The sequence below is a fragment of the Patella vulgata genome, chromosome 5 (assembly GCF_932274485.2).
Source record: "Patella vulgata chromosome 5, xgPatVulg1.2, whole genome shotgun sequence".
NCBI classification, from domain to species: domain Eukaryota; kingdom Metazoa; phylum Mollusca; class Gastropoda; family Patellidae; genus Patella; species Patella vulgata.
This window is the reverse complement of record NC_065883.2, coordinates 74363292-74379151: the sequence shown is the minus strand read 5'-3', so window position 1 is coordinate 74379151 and position 15860 is coordinate 74363292. Positions and strand designations below refer to the sequence as shown.

The 15860-nt window shown below is 37.2% G+C and overlaps 1 protein-coding gene across 1 annotated transcript; it reads right to left on the bottom strand.

Moving 5' to 3' along the window:
• Positions 1-910: 910 nt before the first annotated feature.
• Positions 911-11773, bottom strand: LOC126822343 (interaptin). Its single transcript, XM_056101505.1, has 6 exons — positions 11346-11773; positions 9367-9780; positions 7684-7929; positions 5017-5259; positions 3508-3687; positions 911-2558 (listed from the first exon to the last, which is right to left on the bottom strand). The coding sequence occupies exons 1-6, from the start codon at positions 11442-11444 to the stop codon at positions 1362-1364; spliced, it is 2379 nt and encodes a 792-aa protein (XP_055957480.1). The 5' UTR covers positions 11445-11773; the 3' UTR covers positions 911-1361.
• Between the last annotated feature and the right edge of the window lie 4087 nt (positions 11774-15860).

The window sequence follows — 15860 nt, the reverse complement described above, 5'->3', positions numbered from 1 at the left end:
TCTCTCTGCCAATTACCGAAATGGAACTCTTTTTTGTATCGTGGGATTTTGGGCAACTATCTGATAATGTACAATCTAAGAATCGAATCCATGACTGCATTGATGACAAGATGAAATCAACCAAGAGAGAGGGGGGGGGTAATGTCCACTCGACACAAACTAGGTCATTTCGAGACTAACATATAGTTCATTTTATACGTAGGTATTTTTAGCAGTGGGAGGAAACCTGAGGATCTGGAGAAAACGCCACGAAGCTGGACAGATGACCCTACTCCTTGTCATGTACAAGCGGGGAATCGAAACCACGCCACTTACTCAATGACAGACCTTCTGATCTAATGTACACACGTTAAACCATTTGGCCACCCAACTCCCCCTGAAATCAACAGAGTAACGCTTAAGACCAATAGATGAACAGAGGTGGGAACTGGAGTCCCGAGACTTAGATTCAAGTCCTGTGCCTCGGGCTCAAGACCAATTTAAGTTGCATCAAAGACTCGACTCTGCAGTTGTGAAAACTTGTGACGGCTAAGGACTGAGTTGTGGTGAGGGGACATAAGTCTTAACTTGCCTTATTTGCCATGAATTGCTAACTTATTTGATGAAATTGGTGACTTTAACAGGACTTGGGTTTTGTGAAGACACAGAATTTGACTCGATACTAAAGTCAGCGGCTTGGGTCTCGACTTGGACTTGAGGTGCAGTGACTTGTGACTCGACTCAAACTCGAGGTTCCACAGTTCCAACCTCTGTACATGACTATAGGCAGTCATGTTTTAGTGAACTCAATTTTATGACCATATTTTGTTTCCTTGCATCAATCATCTAACAATAAATCAAATGAATATCAACCAAGATTTATTTTATTGATTAAAAAACTAACAAAAATATAATATTTAACAATATCACACATTTTTTTCTTAACATCAGATCACAGTTTAATAATAAATAATGAAAAGAATGAATTTAACTTAGATAGATAGCTACACAAATTAGCATGATAGCTTAGATAGATAGCTACACAAACTAGCATGATAGCTTAGATAGATAGCTACACACACAATCTAGCATGATAGCTTACATATAAAGCTACACAACCTAGCATGATAGCTTACATATATAGCTACACAACCTAGCATGATAGCTTAGATAGATAGCTACACAAACTAGCATGATAGCTTAGATAGATAGCTACACACACAATCTAGCTACATATATAGCTACACAACCTAGCATGATAGCTTAGATAGATAGCTACACAAACTAGCATGATAGCTTAGATAGCTAGCTACACAAACTAGCATGATAGCTTAGATAGATAGATAGCTATACAAACTACCGGTAAATCTCTCTTAAACTTTTTATCCCTGTGGTTTTCTCTTTCGTCTTAGTTTCTTCCTACGGCCTTTATTTTTACGTCTCCGCCGTCGTCGTTTCCCCTTTCTTCGTTTTTTGTTTAACTTTTTCTTTTGTAATGAAGACTTCTTTTTAGCTAATGGAGAGCTCTTTTCTGGTACTGGTGAACTCTTTTCCGGTAATGTGGACTCCTTTTCAGGTAATGTGGACTCCTTTTCAGGTAATGTGGACTTCTCTGCAGGTAATGTGGACTCCTTTTCAGGTAATGTGGACTCCTTTTCAGGTAATGTGGACTCCTCTTCAGGTAATGTGGACTCCTTTTCAGGTAATGTGGACTTCTCTTCAGGTAATGTGGACTCCTTTTCAGGTAATGTGGACTCCTTTTCAGGTAATGTGGACTTCTTTTCAAGTAATGTGGACAACCTTTTAGGTAATGTGGACAATTTTTCAGGTAATGGTGACTTTATTTCTGGTGCATAGAACTTCTTTTCTTGTGAATGTAACTTCTGTTCTAATGACTGCAAATACTTTTTATTTGGAGACTTTTTGCCACCTAATGAAGACTCAATTTCAGAAACCTTATTGGATAACAAATCTTTTCGTTTGTTTAAATGATTTTGAAGTAACTTTTCGGAAGTATGCAATCTAGTGTTGTTTTTCGTCTTTTCCTTTGGTGTCTTATGTTTCAACGCCGTAAACTTGAGATTTTTTGGCAACAGAAGATGCTTAAATGATTTTTTAACAGACCCAAGTCCTTCTTTTAAAGGGACTGATATTTCCTTCTTAGATTCCGGTGTCCTGGCTCTCATAGCTTGTTCTTTCATATCGGTCAGAGTCTTTAATTTATCTTTTAGATTTTCTGCAATTTTTTCTTTGTCAGAGGTGTTTGGTACTGCAGTTTCACCGGAACTAGTTGATTTAGATGACAGGTTCTCATTCGGAAGTTTTTTAACAGCAGGTGGAGGTTTAGAGCTCTCTGTTTTTGTTGATTTGAGTTGTTTTTTAACAGCAGGTGGAGGTTTAGAGCTCTCTGTTTTTGTTGATTTGAGTTGTTTTTTAACAGCAGGTGGAGGTTTAGAGCTCTCTGTTTTTGTTGATTTGAGTTGTTTAACAGGAGACAGTTTGTCAAGTTTTAAATCTGATACACTCTCTGATGTCAGTTTAGACAGAGCCTCACCTAATGAAGATGCTTGATCAGACAGCTGAAAAAAACAAGGGAGATAATTTCTTAAAGGTACATTAGTTAAGAGTTTTATAAAGAGTTGGCCATTCTTGCTATATACTTCAAAAATAGATGATAAAAAAAAAAAATGTTGAAAACTTCAGTCAAATTACTTTGTTCTGAATGGAATTGTCACTGCTGGAAGTTTGTACTAGAAATAGGCATCAATTGTGTCTGCACCGTCTATGAGAATGGGTGATTGTTTGATTGACAGACGATAACTCCACCCACATATTCTCGATTATCAAGTAACATGCTCAATGGCTATGGTAGCCTCGCTTGGTAGACCTTTCATCACAAGTTTCCGGTGGTGACATCAGCAACTAACGATAAACGTTAGCTTGATCCGCCATTTATTGATTTAATTTTAAATGGACGACTGTTTAAATCCAAACTGTATCCAAGCCATCCGTGGGTCTACAGAGTTGATTTTTAGCTTGTTGTTAAATAAATAACTTCTATAACATCTGAAGCCTAAAGAAAGACTTGCAATAGGCAGATTTAGCTCTTGCATAATGTATGTTTAAATAAATAATTCATGTTTTTATTGGCGTATTTAATGGGATATCTTTCGTAATCCGACTAATTAAAGTATTCATCAGACAACATCTAATTTTTCTTGGCTTAAATAGTAAGTGCAGGGGGACTGCACCACACACAAACAATCACACAAGAAAAATTTAAGGACAAGACAAAAGAAGGGGGAACCACGTCGGTAAATCCTTATGAACTTTCTTGGCCAATATAGGGATCGAACATGTGACCTCCAGGCTAGCGACCCAGCGTCTTACCCACTTAGCCATCGTAGCTCCCTCATGGGATTCAAATCTCGCAAATCATGGTGAGCAACTTTGGGTGTACCTCAAGGGAGATTATCTTAGTCTCTGATATTTAATATAATGGGAAAAAAAGAAAAAAAACATACTTACTTTTTTATTTTTGCTATCATCCACCAAACGTTCAAAACTGCGAGTCATTTTATGAATACTCTCGTCGAAATGTGAGACTTCCTGTTTGAGTTTAACTTGATGTACTTCTAGATTGTGGATAACTTCCAGAATTCTCCTATAAACATCTTCTATTACACTGATCTTATTTAACACATTATTCTAGAAATAAATAGATTAAATTTTAATAAATATACAACTCAAAATAATTGTTACTATCAGGTTACAAAAACTAAAGGGACATTATGGGAGATAAGATAAAGAGGTGACAGTTCTTGTCTTAATAGTTGAAAAACAGATATGGTAAAGGGGATTTGCTGAAAATTTCAGTCAAATTGTGCCACTCTGAATAGAGATATTAGCGATTGAATTTTAGGCCTAGTCTGGATCATCATTACTAAAGTCAGTATGATTAAAAACAAAGTCAATTATCCATCACAAAATGTATTCGAATCCACTAAATATTTCAGGCTAGCGATGCCATCGAGAGTTGATTATGGTCTGGATAAGTTAATTAATGTCTAATAATTTATATAACATGTCAGGCCTAAAGAAAGACCTGCAATAGGCAGATTTAGCTCTTGCATAATGTAGGTTAAACGTACAATTTATCCAAATAAAATAATATGGGGTTTAAAAGTTTACTGAAGTCGGACCTACACCATGCAGTGTGCTATGGGATAAATTTTGCCTGGACAACGGCACTTCCGCCTTCTCCATCATCAAATGTTTTTTCATGCATGCCAAAGGGTACACAAGTGGATGTTTTTTTCCTGGCTCGGCTCTGCATCCTGTACTATAGACAAGGGTAAACCAGAATGGAAAAACTGAGGAATGTACTCGGCAAACACCTGGATTTAAATCAGAGAACAGTCTCCCCTCTCCCCGCGCTATTGATTGTGGAGTAAAAAAAAAACAAAGATAAAACAAAACAAAAAAAAATAATGGTCAAATTTTAATAATATTGATAATGTGCTCTGAATGACAAAGATCAGGCGACCCTACTCCTTGTCACGTACAACTGGGGATTCAAAACCACGCCAGTTGATCAATGATAGGCCTTTATGATACAGCATGCATGTGCTAACCATTCAGCCATCCACCACCCCTCCCCCCCCCACCAAAAAAAAACTGTAATTAGATTGAGTGTGTTAATAATATGCTTTGTTGAATGATCAAGATTTTTTAAAGGGGGGTGGGGGAGAGAGAGAAATGGGGTTTAATGTCCACTCGTCACAAACTAGGTCATTTCGGGACTAACAGATGGTTCAACTTTATTTCAATACTTTGCTTGTGCATAGGGGTCTTTAGCAGTGGGCGGGAACCAGAGGACCAAAAGTAAACCCATGAGGTTGGACAGGCGACACTACTCCTTGTCACATACAACCGGGGAATCAAAATGCCAGTTGACTCAATGACAGACCTTATGATACAGCGCACACCCCGCTAACCATTCGTAGTCATTAGTAAAACATTTTTTACAAATCTAACCTGTTCTTTTGACATCTCATCGAAAACTTGTTGTGTATGTCTGTGTGCCATGGCAACAGCTGTTACTCCAGCACGATTTGTCTGTCCGTCTAATTTAGTATTGACTACATCTTTAACTAAATCCATCAAATCACTTCGAGTTAGTTTGAGATTTTTGTACACTTCCTCGTTCGATCTCTTTAATAACGAAACCTCATTCTTTAAATTTGTTAGAGTTCTCAGACGTTCCATGTTGGCTGATGACTGAAATAACAAGATAGGGTTCATTCAATTTCGGGCGTTTGGAAAATAGCGTCGGACATGTCCGGAATATATGGGCGTAATCCCATCTCTGGTTAATTGATTCTGATTTAATTTCTTTTTATACTCCGAGATTTCAGAGTGGTGGTATTATGCTGTCAATAATTTTTATCAAATGTGGTGTGAAGCATTGAGGTCATAAAATCTTCTGTTCCTGAGTTACACACCCCCTTACACCTTATGAATACATAGAGGCTACAGCTTTTAAGCCAATCTGTTTCACAGAGAATTACGAGTCTAGTAATATATCTCTGTCAAAGATGACTGCCTTAACACGTGCTTTCACAGCACGCGGCGTCAATCATTAGCTGAATGGCGCATGCATTGTTTACATAGATGTTACTGCTTCGGAGAGAATGCTGCATTTTAGTCATTTTAATACCCATTTACACTAAATAGGAAATAATTTTTACCTACAAATACGTCAAGCGCCTTTATTTATTTTTCCATTACATAAAAAAAATGTTTTAGAATTTAATTTGTCGCAGGAAAAAAGTTAATATTACTGGCTCATTAAGCCGCATCGATGTCATCCTTATCAGTGATTGTCGGGGCCTAGCAAATATTCACTGCGGATCAGTGTGCTTTTAAGCTTGTGATCATTTCTTGAAGGTATCCATATCAAATTTGGTCAACATCTTAGTTTTCTTTTCGAATAAGCTGCTGTCTTGCACAGCATCATTTCTGCACGGTCATAGAATTTCAACTTTCTTTTACGTGCATCTCAATTTTCTGAGTGGATCTTCAGTTTTGAATGATATTGAGTTACATTTTTAGCTACTTTATGAAACTAAATTTCAATTTCGTCAAGCCTGGTAATAAAGCACCTGTCACAGACAATGTCCGGCACAAATTCAGGCTCATCAGGAATGACCCCCCATTTTTCTTTTTATCAGTGTTCTTAAAGATATATTATGTAAGATTTAGATAAAGAGCTAGCCATTCTTTCTATTACTTCCAAAATAGATAATGTAAAATGAATAATTTGAAAATTTCATTCAAATTACTCTATTGCGAGCGAAGATATTAGTCTTTAAAGGTTTGACAAGACGTGTGCAATAATTTCAATCACCGTACTGGTTGTTCGAAGCTAAGTCTCGCTCCTCCATTATTAGCTTAAATCAAAATATGGCTGAACTGTTCTAATCTATTTAATATCGGAGAAATCTGATGCCATCGAGAGTTGATTATGGTCTGGATAAGTTAATAAACGTCTAATTAATAATTGAGATAACTTTTCATGCCTAAAGAAAGACCTGCAATAGGCAGATTTAGCTCTTGCATAATGTATGTTTAATGATATCAATAATACCTGTCTTGCATGTCTTGCAGAAAATTCATAAATATCAAGTAATAGTTCATTAGTGTCGGACATTTTGTCAGGTACAACTACAATCATTTATTTCCAGGCCCGACACTTACATAAATTTCTTCTTGTAATGTATATTCATCATTCCCTGCATACTCCTCACAGTATTTCATTTGATTAGACCTAATCCCGCACGATACTGGATCTCGGACGATCTGGAAAATATCTTTCCCTGTATATACTCACATAGTTTTACGCACAATCCACCGTTTTTACAGCTTCAATTTGTACGTTTGACATGTAAATTGTAAATCTAACCCTAACCCTAGAAATATATTTTCCAGATTGGCCAAGACCTTCTAGTATTGTGCCCTAATCCCACTCAACACTGCCGTAATGCCCGAAATGAAAGCAAATTTCTGTTCCAAATTATGACTGGTCAATAGTCCGTTTAACAACCAATACCTAACTGTGTAACAATATCTTTCGGGTTTAAACAGAGCTCTAAATATGTTTACATATTGTTATGTCATGACTCACAAAATTTATTATACCCAATTAACCAGTGAATAGCAGAATATTGCAGAAAAACTAATTGCGTGACAAACGAGGCTATATAAAACGGCTACAATGTAAACAATACTGTTTGGAGACGAACAATACTTTCACTCTTTTTAATACCTTAAAATCACTGTCCAAAGTTTTAGGGAAGACACCAGATTAAACGAAGGGCTGTCATTTTGCTGAACTTGGGATAGATTTGATTGAATGGGAAGAATAGACACACTCCCCCAAAAGCTCAAGTATCAGAAGCCAATCCAGCAATGGCCAGAGAGGGATTCCTCGGGCCATTGCTTCAGGAATATGATGGACACCCAACCCGCCTGCCTGTCAAATCCAAACCTATGTTTATTTTAAAGCACACAGGTTGTTTTTAACCGGAAATAGAAGAGTTAAAACTATCTCGTATGATTTATAGTCAGTATTATCTGGACACTTGAATAATTTATCAAAAAGCCGAGGATTTCTCGGGCCATTGCTTCAGGAATATACATTACCTGGGGATTCTGCATTCTTTTGAAATCATCTTGTAAACCTTTCAATGTTTTTTTCATGGATATCAAACTATTTTCTAATGATCTTCTATCTGCTTCATCACCGATAACCCTTCCCCTCAACTCATCGTAAGTTTCGTCTGATTTAATCTGTTTATTATCAAAGGTTGTCACTTTTCCTTCCATATTGTCCAATGTTTCAGCCAACACCTTCTGATTATGTAGTATTTTCACTACTATAGGACTGTTCTAATATCAGAAAATAATAATATTTTCATTTATATCAACATCCCTTATAAATCAAATTTGTTTCCATGGAAATACAAAAATTATTAAATTTGAGAAGTAGCAAAATGCATAAGAATCATAATTTGGTAAATCATTGCACTTTCATCTCTTCCACATAACAGTTTATAATCGAAATGAAATGGGGTTTTACGTCCTACTGTTCTGCTCCGACTGGACAAATAAAGACAGGCATACACCATACAGTGTGCTATGAGATTCCAACTGTCAAGAGATCTTTTACGTGCACTCTAATGTATACACATCCGAACGAATAGACAGCTGTCCTTGTCAGGCCCCACTTTCATGCACCACGGACAAGGGAAAACCACTTCGGAAAATTCTGATGAACTTTCTTGGCCAATGCCAGTTTATAATCATTAGGGGTCAAATTCAAACACGATCTTTAAAAAGAATAAAATTCCAATTTACAGTACTTAAATTAAAACCAGTAATATCAATAAAAAACAAAACCAACAAAGTTATATGGGAAAACAATCACTGGTTTATTATACACAAACACAAAGTTGTGATACACAAGCACAATGTTTTGATACACAAGCACAATGTTTTGAAAATTGTCTTGATAATGATAAGAGGATACTTATTGAAACGTGGTGCTTGTGTATAATAAACCAGTCATTTTTTCCCATATAATTGTTCTATTTTCGTTTTGTTCTAAATGGCTAAAGGAGAGAGAGAGAGAGTGAGTAAGAGAGAGGAGGTGGGGTTTTACCTCCACTCCACATAAACTAGGTCATTTCAGGACTAACATATTGTTCATTTTTATTACAATAATTTGCTTGCGCATAGGGGTTTTTAGATGTGGGAGGAAACTGGAGGACCCGGTGAAAACTCACGAGGCTGGACAGGCGATCCCACTCCTTATCACGATTGAACCCGCAAACATTAAACCATTCGCCGATTCGGCCACATATGGCTCCTCTAAAGGATTAATTCAATATTCATATATTAAAAAAAAAACAGCGATAGTCACTATTTGGTTTATTCTCCCAAATCGGGGTTTTTTGATATATTTGTCTCCTGACCCTTACCTACAGCCCACGGCTTAATTCACACACACACACCCACCCCCTTCCCCAAATCAAAGAGAGAGACAGAGAGAAATCGGATTTAACATCCACTTGAGACAAACTAGGTCATTTCGGGACTAACATGTGGTTCAAATATATTTCAACAATTAGAGTGTGCATATAGGTCTTTAGTGGTGGGAGGAAACCGGATGACACGGAGAAAACACAAGAGGTTGGACAGGCAACCCTACTCCTCGTCACGTACAACCAAGAAATCAAAACCACGCCACTTGACTCAATGACAGACCTTATGATACAGCGCGACATCCATCAACACCCTTATGATAAAGAGAATTCATTCAATTACCCTTAATTCTGCATGTGTTGCATCCACCTTTCTCTTCAATTTTTTCATCCATTCATTGATCTGTTCATTTTTACCTCTCAAAGCTTCTACCTCATTTTTATTTTCATCGTCCTCTTTTTTTAACGCTCCAATATAAACCTCTAATCTATCGATATTATCCAAAGCATGTTCTAACAGCAAGTCAGATTTTCTGTTCTTCAGGCGTAACGAGCGTAACTCCTGGGCTGCTGATTGGCGTTTATGCACCATATTAGAAATTTCGGCCTGTAACAGGGATGCCAACTTTCCTATTTTTACCATTTTAAAATTCAGTTTACTAATTGCTCTCTCTGAAACTGCGGAATCTTCTTTTCCTTGATCAGTATGTTTCATTTCAATTTTCATCAATAACTTTCCCATTTGTTTCTTCAAAGTCTACAAGTAATAAATGGAAACAATCAATAAATAGGCCTGGAAATAACGGTTTTAGATGTACCTGACAAAATGTCAGGCATTAATGAAATACTACCTGACATTCTTTAACTTAGTGCTGGACATGTATTAATAATATTAAAGATACATTATGGGAGATAAGATAAAGAGATGGCAGTTCTCGCTATAATAGTTAAAAACTAGATAGTGTAAAGGTAATTTGCTAAAAATTTCAGTCAAATTGATCCACTATGAGCCAGGAACGAAGCGGGTGAAATTTTCGCATAGTCTCGGTCATCATTACTAAAATCATTAATATAAACAGCATAGTCTCGATTATCGACTGTTTTGATTTAATTATCAATGGCCGTTAAGCGGAATATATCTATCTAATCCAGCCAACATCGAAGGCTAGCCTTGACATCGAGAGTTTATTATGGTCTGGATAAGTTAATTAATGTCTAATTGATAATTTAGATAACATTTCAGGCCTAAAGAAAGACTTGTAATAAGCAGAATTTGCTCTTGCATAATGTATGTTTAATAAAAAAGACAAATCAGTGTTGGACAAAATGACAGGCACCCGAGGCTTTGTGGCTGACAAAGCCTGAATCTGTGCCTGACCTTGTCTGTGACACTGACAGGTGCCTTATTTCCAGGCTTGTGACAATAAATGACATGCCATGTAATATAATTTTGTCATTTTATATAAAGGCAAGCCAAACGTTAAAACAATTATTAGTACAGTAATGGATAATTTGAATACTGTTGTATGGTTTTCTTGTTTTAAAAGGGGACATAATACAAAACTTCTATACAAAAATGAAACCAAGAGAGAGAAGGGGGAAAAGGGGACTAATTCCCACTCAATACAATGTAGGTAATTTCAGGACTTATATAATAATACATATTTAATTTTACAAGGGGGGGGGGTTGGATGGTCGAATGGCTAGCATGTGTGCGCTGTATCGTAAGGCCTGTCATTGAGTCAACTGGCGTGGTTTCAAATCCCCGGTTGTACGTGACAAGGAGTAGGTTCGCCTGTCCAACTTCGTGGGTTTTCCCCGGTTCCTCCGGTTTCCTCCCACTGCCTAAGACCCCTACGCGCAAGCGAATTATTGAAATAAAAAATTAAACCATATGTTAGTCCCGAAATGACCTAGTTTGTGTCAAGTGGTTGTTAAACCCAATCTCTCTCTCTCTAATTGAACAAGATGACTAATCATCATCATCCCGCGCCCTTGCGTTTGTTTGGAAAGCATTTATAAGGAAAAACAACTTCTTGGAATATCAATGGGACTAGTAAACAATAAAATGTCATTTTATTTTCAGGACATAATTTACTTGTGTGTAGGGATCATTAGCTCAAAGAGGACACTGCGGGACAGGGATAAAAACCACGAGATTGGGCAGCAAACATACTCCTTGTCTTATACAAGCTTGCCATCGAAAACAGACAACTACTCACTGTACTACGCACAATGACAGACACGATCTAAAGCGCTCATGCATAGAGAAAAAACATTAATCTACTAATGTGAGCCAGCTTTATAAACTTTGTACAAAACCTGAAAACTGTCAACTCTTGAATTGAGGTCATTTAATCTCTTCTTCAGCTCATGAATTTCATTTATTTTAGTTTTCACCAGTTTCCTTCTTTCTTTCATAAATTTTTCAACTTTAGCTGGATCAAGACCTAAAATGATAAATATTCTCAGATCCTGATGTTAAGCGGTGGACACACTAGCCGAATGATTCGGCCGAATCAATCGGCGTCGAAATTCGCCTAGTGTGTCCACTGTCATTCGGCCGAATGATTCGCCCGAATCAAACAGGTTTGATATATTCGGCTGAATTATATTCGCCTGGTGTGTCCGCTTCGCCGAAGCATTCGGCCGAATATAGAATTCATTAGCCAATCACCACTCATTTCGAGAAGTCACGTGATAGATTGAAGACATAGACGCCGCCATGTTTAATCATGTGACGTGAAAGGTGATGCAATCGACAGGTATATTCGGCCGAATTATATTCGCCTGGTGTGTCCGCTTCGCCGAAGCATTCGGCCGAATATAGAATTCATTAGCCAATCACCACTCATATCGAGAAGTCACGTTGAATCGGGCGAAGCATTCGGCTAGTGTGTCCACCCATTCGGCCGAATGAAATTCGGCGCCCATTGGTTCGGCCGAACGATTCGGCTAATGTGTCCACTGCTTTAGGCTCATGCACTGTATATAAAAGCTAATAAGGCTACAGGGCCGGCGGAAGCAATTCTTGATTGGGGGGGCTTCCATCCTAGGTCCTTATATAGGCGTTGGTCCAGGGGCCGCAATAACCTGGAGAAAAGAGTACTAGCCCCCCCCCCCACTCCGCCGGGCCTGGGCTAGTACTTAGTACTGGTGGTGCCAGCAGTTTCTACAGTAGTGTGTGTAGAGCAGGGCTGAGAATCTAAAAAGTTCCCAACAAAATGTATTATTTGGAGTATATCCTGGATAAAAAAAACAATGACAAAGAAATTATTTTTTGTGTTGTTATTCTGTATACTCTAATTTTTCATCACAATCTTCAGAGTTCTATAAGTCCTTTAATTAAAAACTGTTTCATTATACCTTTTTAAGGGCTCTGACTGCAAACCTGTCAGTTATTCTGTCATTTCCAAATCAATATCACTCTGAATATGTGTAGATCGTATAAGCTTACGGTATATATAGAGTAAAAAGATCAGACAAATAAAGATATAATTTTTATGTGAAGATGGGCTACCTATATTTTTAGCTTGATTAGCAACATCAGGATGATCTGTTGATGAAAGAAGACATGTTTTTTCAGCTTCAAGGAACAGGAAATAATGGCATTTCAATAAAGCCTCTTTTTGACAAGCGATTTCACAATCACTGGTATTCTGTCCTTCTCGTTTTACAACAAACTGTGCCACATCCATGAGTCCTAAGAAATAAATCAAAAAATAAAAAGTCATTTTATTTTCAGCACGTTTTCAGGAATCAGAAGCACTAGGGAGGTCAACGCGTCCGAAAGGTATAAAATTCTCAATCCTGTTTTTCAACACTGAAACAGTATCTTAATGAATCTTATTCCGATTCAAATTGGTAGGTAGGGCCTATCCATTGCAGGCCTTCACGTAAAAGGAGCATGATCGCTCTCGCTCTCCTGGACGCGCCTGGATGTCAGTCGAGGTGCGCTTTTTATAGCTCTCCTCAATGTCTAATTTGACTCCCCTCAAAGAAAATAATCAGGAAAAATATACTGGTAATATCATATCGACAATCAACTTGCTTGTCGGCTACAATAACAGCATACCTTAGTGAGAATCCGCCATCCGTTTCATAATCCGAGTAATTAGCACATTTAACGGTAATTTTGATAATTCGGCAAAAATAACCCCAACAAGCCTGCTGGTTATTCATAACAGGTCCACTAAGTTTCCTTTGTAATAATAAACCACGTGGCGAAGGAAGACATCTCGCTCCGCATGGATTGTGAATCTCGTGCTTCGCGCCCCGTCTTCGACTCTCGATCCGTACGAATTCTAGGTAGATATGAAAATAATAATTGGATAATGCATTTTATGGTTTCACTGACCCGTTGTTAGTTAAATTTAAATATTCATTGAATAATCCCTGATAGAACACCGGATATCCCGAGAAACAAATATTAATAACTAATATATTTTTCCGTCAAGATCTTCAATGCTTTCAGATTCCCGATAACACGTGACATGCATTGGTTGGAATTAGGTCAATAAACCAGCATTGCAAGATTTATTTTTAAATAGTGTTTTAGTTTTATTCAATTTTATTTTTTACACATGCTGACAGGGATTTATTCTTAAAAATATTGCCCTTTTTATTTAAGGCCATGGCATAGTCGTACGGAATTTTATTTTATATAAAGCAATTTCAATCATGGGAGTCATGTGATCATTGTGTGGCTTGTCTTTCATCCACGAATGAAAAAAATATTGTAAGTTACGTGATAGACAAAAACATTAATTTGTGTTTTAAATATGAAGAAATGTCATACTGTCGCATCAGCTTATTTTCGCCGTAGTAGATAAATCCTAATTTCGATCGACTGATGATAAACGAAGACAGTAGTCTATTCAGGAATATTACTGACTTGAACTTGTTGAAGTCAGATATTAAAGTTAACGGGAGCTTCGAATTACCCTGTTTCTTACCGGGACCTCACTTGACCCAATTCTGGCCGGTTGGTTTCGAAATAGATTAAAATCTCTGGACTTTATCACAAATGCTAACAAAGCTCTCCTCAAGAGATTCAGGAGAGCTTTCTCAGGAGAGCGATTTCCTCTTTTTTCAATTTCAGGAGAGCTTTTTTTGACTCCCCAGGAATTTATTCACGTGAAGGCCTGCCATTGTTTTGGGGATGTTTGGTTACAACCAATTTAAATTATGCTACTTTTCCTCTCTCAAAAAGAACCGAAAGTATAATCGTCATTGGCCCATCTGAAATGAATAAAAAGTAGCCAAACTGCAGCCTGCAGGTTATCCCAACTCTAAAGTATCTGTACTTTGTCTGTAGTTACTTTTATAGTAACGGATTCTTATCGGCTCTGGCCCCTATGTACTAGGCCTACAGAATCCGTTAGGGCCTACCGTACTAAAAAAGTAACTAAAGTCTCTGGAACTAGGTTAGGTCTATCTATTTCTAGATAAATAATGAAAGAATAGGCCTATAACTGATCGTTATCCTATTCCTATATCAATTTTGATCGTCATTTAACGTCAACGTCAACACTCAAAAAAAGGCCTAGGTACCTACCTTCTCCATGACAGATCTTGATCTGTGTGATGAATATAACCAATAAAAACAGACTGTAGCATTTACATAACGAACTACAACCTTCCATTATCTTTATACACTAACAGTAACAACCATCTAATATCATTGGCATGCTCTTGTCAACTTGCAACGTCAGTCAAATGAAAGAAATAACAAAAAAAAAATAAAAACGTGAGAACTTGTGACGCCCGGTTATCTGAGTTTTGACTGTTTAAGTTTTAGGCCTAGGCCTACTGCAGTACTGATCAATTTGCTTGAGAAAAAAAAACGAAGCCAAATTATGCATCGGCCTTTGGCGTCTTTAGTAATTAGAATGTTATTGTTCAAAGTAAAACAGATATCTGATTTCCATTTTAGTCGTTTGTGACTTGTAAGTTGAAAATTTCACATCTGAAAAACGGAAGGAACGTTTGACGTCATTGCAAGTGGATACCGTAGCAAACAAGGGGAGATAATTAAGAATTGTCTCCCATTTATTGTTCATTCGGATCAATGCCTGGCCATAGAAAGAAAGAAAGACAACTTATTCATAGAAATATATGTATTTCTATGAACTTATTAATATTTCTCTATGCTTTCAGTACGGTGATTAAATGTTCCACTTACATAACTATATTTGTATTCACTAAAATATAATGAAGTAGGCCTATTATTATTAGATGAATGGCCAAAACTATATGGGTTTTTGTGCCAACATACATGCGACTTCATTTTGTGTTTTTGGGGTTAGGCCGATAATTTCCACGTAGGCCTAGGCCTACTTATATCAATAATCCCTATTTAGAAGGTTTCAAGAACCAGATTAATGTTTTACACAGCTGTTTTGAACATTAATTTTTTCTCCATTCCAAAACAAAAAAACCTTAGGCCTGCTGCATTTTATAACCATTCATGTTTTACTGAGTGAAGACCTTATAAATATGGGCCTAATCATGACATAGAAATAGTATCTATTGCATAGAAATATACAGAAGTGGTCTTTATGCATACCAGATGCCAAATATCAGCCCCTTGCACTTAAAGATGGGTTACGATTATGGTTAAAGACTGAGGATAGTTATTAGGTTAGCCCACTGCTAGCTTTCCAATACCCTAGTGCTGTTTTACCAATCCTAATCACATTTTATTATCTTCAATCTTCATGAGGAGCAGTGGAGGCTCAGTGGGTAAGACCTTGGCTCGCTAACCTGCAGGTCCTGTATTCAATTAGTTCATCAGGATTTTCAGCATGGGTCACCCGTGTCAGTGATGCAGGACAG